The 9,601-nt window shown below is 37.9% G+C and overlaps 1 protein-coding gene across 1 annotated transcript; it reads left to right on the plus strand.

Annotated features, from left to right (window-relative positions):
• Positions 1-936: 936 nt before the first annotated feature.
• LOC133297034 (ubiquitin-conjugating enzyme E2 7) lies at positions 937-9,601 on the plus strand. Its single transcript, XM_061496087.1, has 6 exons — positions 937-1,204; positions 1,310-1,412; positions 2,200-2,297; positions 2,366-2,466; positions 3,633-3,710; positions 9,111-9,601. The coding sequence occupies exons 1-6, from the start codon at positions 1,162-1,164 to the stop codon at positions 9,186-9,188; spliced, it is 501 nt and encodes a 166-aa protein (XP_061352071.1). The 5' UTR covers positions 937-1,161; the 3' UTR covers positions 9,189-9,601.

Genomic DNA, 9,601 nt, shown 5'->3' on the forward strand with positions numbered 1-9,601 from the left:
TATCTGCATAAGTAATCTGCTCACTTGGCTGCAGTTTAGGCAAACGACTGGTCATCAGCAGATTTTTTAGCTCTATCTGTTTGAACATCTATGCATGACACAATGTAATCACGCCGGCGGAGGGAGAGGGATGGAAGACGCGTTTTGTGGTGTGGGTGAGATCTCCGGCAACCCCACAACTGAAAATAGGAAGAGAGGCGAGGAGAAATCTTTAGAAACAAAGAAATGAACCTGGTGAGAGGGAGACAAAGAAGTGTAAACATTAACGTTTGATAACTCACATTTTGTCATTTCAAGATTCAAAAAATAAGGGTAACTTTGTCGTTTAAGTTAACATTTCCATCAATATTTTACGGTCAATCAAACATAACATTACTAAAATTAATCCAACATTTCCGAATTTTTTTTAACAAACCAAACACCTTATTCGAGAAAAAAATATTTGCCCCATATTCACTGATGTCTTTTTTCTCGATAAAAAAATATCTCCTATACCAAATGTCCCCTAAAACAATTGGCCTAATAGAGACTACATTAGTTTAGACTTAACCTATTAAATATAATAAAATAGAATAAATAAAAAAAGTTTGTTTAGAAAGTAATTTATAGTCTTTCTTTTACATACCGAATCTATAAACTTACATATCGTCCTATATTATATTTTTGTTCTAATAAAATAAATAATAATTTTAAATAATAAAATAATATTATTTTTAATTATTAAATATCTGATAAACTTAAACAGGCTAATAAATGTAACTCAAATTTTTTGTTTTTTAAATATTATTTAGATCAGATTTATAATTTGATTTGAATCCTATCAGATCATTCAGGACAAATTTAAAATATTTTACAGAAATTTAACCTATTTAAATTAAAACTAGCTCTGTCTATTTATACACCCAACCCTGATGACGCACCAGGCCATACCACAGCTCAAAGGGAACTAGCATAGTCGCATAGAGACACATTCATTGGGTTGGGAACCTTTCTCCTTTTCTCTTTTGCGTGTATCTATCTAATTAACATTACTTTCATTCTCGTATACCATACTAAATAAATACTCTAAGTGTTGGCTTTTGGAGTTCTCTTACGTTCTTTGTTCACAATCTTGATTCTTTCTTGAAGCCCTCTCCTCTGAGCTTCTTTTCCTTGTTATTGATGGCGTCCCAAGCAAGCCTCCTCCTCCAAAAGCAACTCAAAGGTAGCTCATCAAATCCCCTTTCTTTCTCTATTACCCATTTGATTTCTTCAAAGGTTTTCGCGTGGATTTTCCGCTGTGTTCTGATTGACCTTCCCTGCGTTGCAGATCTTTGCAAGAACCCCGTCGACGGTTTTTCCGCCGGTTTGGTGGACGAAACCAACATTTTTGAATGGAGTGTTACGATAATTGGACCTCCTGATACTCTTTAGTAAGCTCCTTTATATTAATACCCTTTCCTCTCTCTCTCTCTCTCTCTCTTGCTCGAGTTAATGCTATTTTCGATTGTTACTTGGGGTTTTTGATTTGATTTGCCTTTGCCTATGCAGTGATGATTTCTTTGATTCTTTATTTTGGGGTTTTGGCTTTTCACCTAAAGATCACGTTTTTAATTACGCGGGCTCTTCAAAGTTTGGTTGGATTGCTCGGGTTTTGTGATCCTTAATTTTTTTTTAAATTGATGGAATTGTTTCTTGTCTGCCCTATTCATGAGGAATTAATTAATGCGGTTGTTGTGTGAGCCCTTCTTCTTGCCCTTCTTGTTGCGTTATTTAATTCTGGAGATTCCAGGGTAAAAAGGGGATGAGGGGGATTGAATATGGGGCTTTATGGCATCCGTCATAGTTTCAACTTAAATAAATGAAGTACTGATAATGATGGAAAGTGATATTTGGAGCCTTAATGAAAAGAATAAAGATTAAATTTCTTTCTAATGCTGCTTCTCAGTTGCAAAATATGATACTTTCCTGATTTTTTTTATTATGCTGTTAATTATGGGGGTTGTTCTTAGTTGGGTTCATTAGGTTGCATTAGATTTTCCTTAGTTGTAGGCTTTACTTTTGTTCTTTTTTTAGAAAATGCTCTAAATCACTGCTTTATTCCCTCTTATTGGATTGGTTTTATTAGTTAACATTTTATTTTGTTTCTATGATTGTTATAACACTTGAGTTTTATTGACCACTCTGCTGTTTTGTTTGTCAATTTTAAATTTCTTGTAGTGAGGGGGGATTTTTCAATGCCATTATGAGCTTTCCACCCAACTACCCAAATAGTCCGCCATCAGTGAAATTCACCTCAGAGTTATGGCATCCCAATGGTTGGTTTTTCCCATTTGTGATCTTGCTTTGATTAAAACACAGTTAAATGATGCTGTTCAATTTGCAGTATATCCTGATGGGCGGGTTTGCATATCAATTCTTCATCCTCCTGGGGAGGACCCAAATGGTTATGAGCTTGCAAGTGAGCGCTGGACGCCTGTTCATACAGTATGTATAAACATAGAACCATACCTTTTTTTTTTTTTTTCATAATGAGAATTTTGCCCTTCATTATTCATTTGGTCACATTGCTTTGTTATTGCTGACTAAATCAACTTAATGGTAGAAATATGAGATTAGTATTGTTTAGTACCTCTCCTGCATGCTTGTTTGATAATCAGGTTAAAATGTGTAAACATGCGAAAAGCTAACCATACAATACAAATGTTTACTAATTTCTCTCTTGTGACTTGTCTAAATTAAAGGTGTTTCCTACATCATTTTTTCCTGCTGTAAAAGATACTCAAAGAAATACTAAAAGACTTAAATTTTTTTCTATCCTTTCATTCCATAAATGGACAACCTACCTATTACTAAGTGCAATTTATGGCCCCTTGTAATGGAGATTAGTGTAATTTAACATTAATATCTCTAGCATGTGTGATCTTGTTTGATAACCAAGTTACAAAAGTATAATGTGTGTCTCTGTGTGTGTGTTTGGTAAGATATAATGTACCTATATGTGGTAGAAGCTAACCATATGATGCAATTATATACTAGTCTTCACCTTGTGATGATTTCTTTGTTTGATTGATACACATAATCTAGAGGAGAACCACTTGTAAATTTGTCATGTACTTTCAGCATTGCATTAATGATAGATCATTTAGTCGTATGGTAGGATGGAACTCTGCCGTACTTTCGACGAAAGAGGAAAATATTAATAAACTAGGTATTAAAAGTCCAATTTTCTGAATACTTAATCTCTATTCTTTGAGTTATCTTTTATATTTATTATTCTACGTAATCTCTGAATGTAGTTAGACCAAAAGGTTCATGAGTGGTAGTGGTTTCAGCTCTTTGGACTTTCAAGTTTGTGATGGCTCATGGGGAGCCCATCAAGTAAAAACTAAAAAGTCTAAGATTGAAGAGTAGGAGCTTTCCAGCATCATTTATCAAATAGAAATATCTAAAGAGCCTATAAAGACATCAAATATTTAATGCCTTAAAGCTAATTTGGAGTGTTAAAACTTTCGAAGTTGGTTTGTTATTAATAACTTTGCTGGATGTCATGTGGAAATGATGTGCCACTTCTTGTTCACCACTAGTGATTTGATGTACTTACTACTAGTAAAGCTATTTTGCTTATGAATATTATGCATGCTATCTTGCAGGTAGAGAGTATAGTGTTGAGTATCATATCAATGCTTTCTAGTCCTAATGATGAATCTCCTGCAAATGTTGAAGCTGCGGTAAGTTTGACCATTTTTCTTAACTATATGATTTTGTTAAAGCAACCTTCCCCTCACTCCTCTCTTATGGTACTTAATTGCATCCTAGAGAAGAAAAGGCAAACCAACATTTTTCATGGGAAGCATGCAAAAGACTTAGTAACCAACTGTAAATGAATATTTTTGTCAATTGCATCCTTGGATTGCTTTGATCCTGTATATTCTCCAAATATTTCCGTAGATATTTCCTTAAGATTAGCTACTTAATATATAGTTAAGTTCTGATTTATGGTCCAAGGTACATGAGCTGGTAGCTGATGGGTGTAAAGAGTGAGATGTGGAATTGCATAACGCAAGTTTGTATAATACTTCCCCAGTTAATGAATTAATGACAAATTGATATAGTTTCTATTTTTAGTATGGATGAATTTTACGAGTGATTAAATGCAGTGGAAAAAATTAATATTAATAGGATAGACTATTTAGGAATTGTGTTATGGAAAAAAAAAATATTAATATTAAACGAGTGATCAAATTGATCTGGTTTCAGCAAAAACCGTGAATTTTAGTAATTGGAGTTATGAAGCACAGAAGCAAAAAGAAAAAGAATAAAGAGAATGTGATGAAACCTCAATGAATTAAACACAACTTGAATTGAAATACAGGATATACTATGGATATAAACTCCTTACAGCTCCTAATAACTGGAATGGCTACTGTAATGGCTGAAACAGCCTTGGAATTACAATGGAAAAGATAACATAACAGAGGACTCCAACAGTAGCTCTTTCCTACCCAATACCCCAAACAATTGATTACCAACATAATACCCCCCCTCACGTCTCTTTCTCCCTATATCAATTACATCCTCCTTTTCTCTCTCCTCTAACTAACTCACCCTTCCTTCCCCCAATTCTGTTATGCTCTCCATTCTGTAGTACTCCCCCTCCCTCCTTGGACTTCATTGCTTCTGGACTCGTATCTGCATCTGAGCTCAGGTTGTATCTGGGCTTGGCCTATTTACTGATGCCTGGCCCTTTGTCGTTGGGCCCTTTTTCGTCTTTCTGTTATACACTTTCTTGAAAGCCTCACCACTACCTCCCTACCTCAAAGCAATGGAATAACAGAGAAAAGAAGAAAAGTCATAGAGAGAAAAACAAAGAGAATCTAAGAATTGTAACTGTATATTGATCATAATGATAATACAAGAGTCGAATCACATTTATAGACTTGAAAGCCACCTTCTGGAATATTCCGGATCTAACAGAAAGCTGTTATACGCAAAACCTCCCTGACAGAATACTCAACAACTTAACTATACTATTTCTATTACTACCTGACATTCACCTTCCCTTCAAGGTGAAAATGAGGAAATTGCTCTTTAAACATGTCTAATTCTTCCCAGAAGCACTCACAGTCAAGTAAGTCTGCCCATTTCACTAAGATTTCAACTTAACCATTCAACAATCCATGGGCATCAAGTACTTCACAAGGCTCGATCTGTTACTCCAAAGAATCAGTTAAGCAATGAGAGAGGTCCAACACTGGAATCGCAGGATTGACAAACTTCTTGAGTTGTGAAACATTAAAAACCGAATGAACCTTAGCATAATAGGCTGATAACAGGGATGATATCCTCTTAAAAGTCCTTAATTCACTAGAATGCCCCCCATCGGGAAGCATGTCATGTAGCAACAGGGTAATGTGAGGAGATTTCGGGGGCAATACCAATATACCATTAAACCATAAAAAACCCCTGACCTCCCTATATCTAGGATGGGAATTTGGATCTTGTAAGAGCTCCAACATGTTTGTCTGAGTGCCCTGATAAACCAACACCTCATCTGCCAAAGGGTGTAATTTGGGGCTTGAAACTAAGGATAATTCCTTAAATTCCATAACTTGAGATAGGGCATCAGCAGCTATGTTCTCCACCCCTGGTCTATATTGGATTTCAAAGTCAAAGCCCAATAATTTTGCCCCTATTTTTTGTTGCCCCCTCAGCATAACCTTCTGCTCCATAAGGTATTTTAATTTTTTTTTTATCCGTCTTGATAATAAACTTCCTCCCCATAAGTTAGTGTCTCCACTTATGTACTGCAAAGTGAAAACACAATGGCCTTTAACTCTCTTTCATACACAGACAGATTGTGTGCCTTATCCGAGAAGGTTTGGCTTAAAAAAGAAATAGGAAGAGAATCTTGCTCAAACCCCTATCCCCCCAACCCAAAAGCATCAGTCTTTATTATAAAAAGTTTGCCAAAATCAGGCAAAGCCAGAGTGGGAAGTCTGACCATAGCTTGTTTCAAATTATCAAAAGCCTCCTTTGCTGATTTTCCCCAAATGAAATTGTCCTTCTTGAGTAATTGTGTGAGGTGTCTAGCTATCAACCCATAATTTTTAACAAATCTCTATAGAATCCGGTTATCCTAAGGACCCCCTGACTCCCTTAACATTTTTTGGTCTCGGCCATGCTCGTATAGCTTCTACCTTATTGGGGTTTTCCTTCACTCCTTCATTGCTTATAATATGGCTCAAAATTCAAATACTCTAACTCTTGTTGCTCAAAACTACTTTTTTTCAGGTTGGCAGTCAACTAATTCTGCCTTAACGTCTCCGTAACCTGACTCAAGTGCTGCTCATGCAAATTTACATCCATAGGATGTCGTCAAAAAAACCAACACAAATCTCCTTAGAAAAGGTCTAAATATTTCATTCATCAACGATTGATATGTAGAGGGGATGTTTTTTAGCTCGAATGGCATCACGGGGTATTCATAGTGACCCTTGTGAGTGCGAAATGTTGTCTTTCCAATGCCCTCCTCACACATCCTTATTTGATGGTAGCCAGACTTTTAAGTCCATTTTAGAAAAGACCACAACCCCTCCCAACTCATCCAACAGCTCATCAATGACAGGAATAGGAAATTTATCAGTTATGGTTACCTGATTAAATGTCTGGTAGTCCATGCTGAACCTCCATCTCCCATTTTTCTTCTTTACTAGGATGAGAGGACTGGAAAACGGGTTGTTATGAGAGGACTGGAAAATGGGTTGTTACTCAGTTTGATCATATTCATACTCGCAACCAGCCTTTCCGTCACAAACTTCTCAATCTCCTCCTTTTGGTAATGATGGTAGCAGTAAGGTTTAGTATTCGGAATTTCAGCCCTTTGCTTTAGGATTATTTTGTGATCAAATGATCTTGAAGGAGGTAATTCAGTGGATAATTAGAAAACATCCTGAAATCTTTGCAGGACACTCCACTCCTTCAGATACGCCTTTGTGCTTGTCTTTGTTTACTACTATCATTCCCAAATGTACTTAATACCTTTTTGCCCCCTTCCTTTAGGCCTTCCCCATTTTTTTATAAGATACTACACTTCTGGTCAACGATGGTTCCCTTTTGATTTCCACCATCCCTTGCGGCGTTGGTAGCTTGAGACTAAGTTTCCTAAAATTTGCTCGGATCTCCCCTAACTCAACTAACCATTCAAATCCCAAGATAACGTCCACCCCTGTTAATTGGAAGAGGTGGAAATCTTGTACCACCATTAGATTAGGGAACCTGAGCCATACCTTTCGACATACGCCCTTGTTTGTCACCTAATACCCATCCCCTACCTCCCCCATATGAAGCTTGTCCCGTCTATTGTGAGCTCCAGATCCTTCGCGACTTAAGTAGGTAGGAGGTTGTCGGAGGCTCCTGAATCCACAAGCCTGACCTATTAGAAGTCATGCCCATAATGCTCATAGCACTAAATGTCATAGCCAAGTCTTCGTCTCTCGTGCATTGGGTTGTAACTTCCTCTTCCAAGCCCTTGTTTTCTCCTTCTACCCCCAATACCATAACAATAAGTTGCGAGTTGCCACTCACATGGTCCTGCCAGAAGGGCACATCACATCTATAGCACAGGTTGCGTCACCTAAAGCACTATCATTGCTGTTGGTATTCCCAGCTGACCCTCCTTGATGACCTGTGTTTTTTGTTAGGCCATGTTTGAGGCTCCACACTTCTATTTCCTCCTCTAGCTAAGTTGGACCCACGCTCGAAAGTATTAGGTCCATTTTGTGTTCCCCAACCCATACCTCCCGTAGCTTTCGCATTTTAATTTCCAGTTCGGATTGTAAAAGCATGCCTTGTATATAAGCCTACTCCTAACCCGTTTGATATTGATCCATTACGATCCCCTATAACCATCGTCTTCCCCATAACAACTTCTCTCTCTTCCACACGTTGTGCCAAGGACATGATTCCCTCCATATCCGTTGTATGGTGTCACTTGACTTCCGCATGAATTTTCACCATCAGGCCATTTAGGAATGCTGCATTCATTACTTCTTTGTCAAGTTCCCTTAAAGGCACTACCAGCAATTTGAAGCTCTTCCTATATTCTAATACTATCCCAATTTGACGAAGGGACATTAGTGCCTTATACGGGTTTCCAAAAGAAGAAGTATGAAACCAATTTAGTGGCTGGTTTCTTGATTTCCACCATTGGAACCAATTTAGGGCCCTCCCCTCTATACAAATTGACACCGCTTCTACTTGCTCTTCATGGGAAATTTGGTTGAGCCTGAAATATCGTTCTGAGCGATAGATCCACCCATATGGATCATCTCTAGCGAAATATGGCACCTCCAGACATCTCATGTGATCATCTTCCCTCCAGTTCCCTCCATTATGACCCCCTTTGTGTTCGTTTATCCTCTCACACTGTCCAGGTCGTTCTCCAGTGCCCACCCCACTCTCCCTTTGGTCCACCCAGTAAAGGTATGCCAATATCATTTCCCGGAGTTGTCGCATTGATTCCGTCATGTCATCCATCCTACCTTCCCGCTGAATAGTTCTTCTCTCCATAGAATCTTCCATTCAACGCTCATAGAATCTTCCATTGCTTCTGGACTCGTATCTGCATCTGAGCTCAAGTTGTGTTTGGGCTTGGCGTATTTGCTGCTGCTGCTGCCTGGCCCTTTGTCATTGGACCCTTCTTCGTCTTTCTGATATACACTTTCTTGAAAGCCTCACCAGAATTTTTCTTGTGGTAGCATGTTGGCAGGTTTTTGCTCAACCCTACTCTACCTTGCTCTTTAACATACACTCAACCTACTCCCTACCCATCTCACTAGTTTTTGGGATGAAAATCTGCACCTGTTTCACTAGAAAATAATTAAAACTTGCACCATACCCACCCTGCACAAGTGTTATAAGTATCTTGAATAAATTTTTTTGGAGGATTTAACATGCGATTCGGTAATTTTTTTGTTCTGGTGAACCCTTGCATTTTAGAAATAGACATTTCTGCTGCTAATATCTTCACTGTTTGAAGTGCCCCACCTGGGATTATAAAGTGCTTCAATCTTGACAGTTTGAATGTTCGTTTGAAGTTGTCTGAGACCCCATGTAATCTTATGTTGCAGAAGGAGTGGAGAGATAGGAGAGATGAATTCAAGAGAAAGGTTAGCCGTTGCGTACGGAAGTCACAGGAAATGCTGTGATTCACATCTGGCTGCTCATCCCGATTTTGTGAACTGGAGGAGTGCAACTTATAATGTATGGATTGGTTCACCTCATGCTGTTTATCCGGGTAGACTGGCCCCCGGAAGTTCACACGATAGCATGCTTCTTTCTTCAGTTCCGTGTTGTTTCTTCTTTACACGGTCATTGTCATAACATGGAAAAAACCAATTATATTCTAAGTGTTTTGCCAGTGTTTCGTCACTAGTTAATTGAAAATTTAGTTTGTTCATTTGCATAACCTTATTGTTAAAATTTGAGATTAGGTGGAAAGTTTTGCCTTTTGTTGAATATTGTGATTGTGGATGGTGCGTTCTGAATTTTTCCATTTTGCCTTGTGTTATAGGCTTCTTTACCTGTATATTGCTGTTTTGGCTAGCTTGTTATTGCTTTT

This window comes from Gastrolobium bilobum, unplaced genomic scaffold (genome assembly GCF_033153095.1).
Source record: "Gastrolobium bilobum isolate Gb01-03AN ecotype WA unplaced genomic scaffold, APGP_CSIRO_Gbil_v1 utg16102, whole genome shotgun sequence".
Lineage (NCBI taxonomy): Eukaryota > Viridiplantae > Streptophyta > Magnoliopsida > Fabales > Fabaceae > Gastrolobium > Gastrolobium bilobum.

Bases quoted from the DNA above. Each gene is read 5' to 3' on its own strand.
- LOC133297034 (XM_061496087.1), top strand. From the start codon at position 1,162: ATGGCGTCCCAAGCAAGCCTCCTCCTCCAAAAGCAACTCAAAG. The intron at 2,298-2,365 runs GTTGGTTTTTCC...TTCAATTTGCAG, and splicing joins AGAGTTATGGCATCCCAATG to TATATCCTGATGGGCGGGTT. The intron at 2,467-3,632 runs GTATGTATAAAC...GCTATCTTGCAG, and splicing joins GCTGGACGCCTGTTCATACA to GTAGAGAGTATAGTGTTGAG.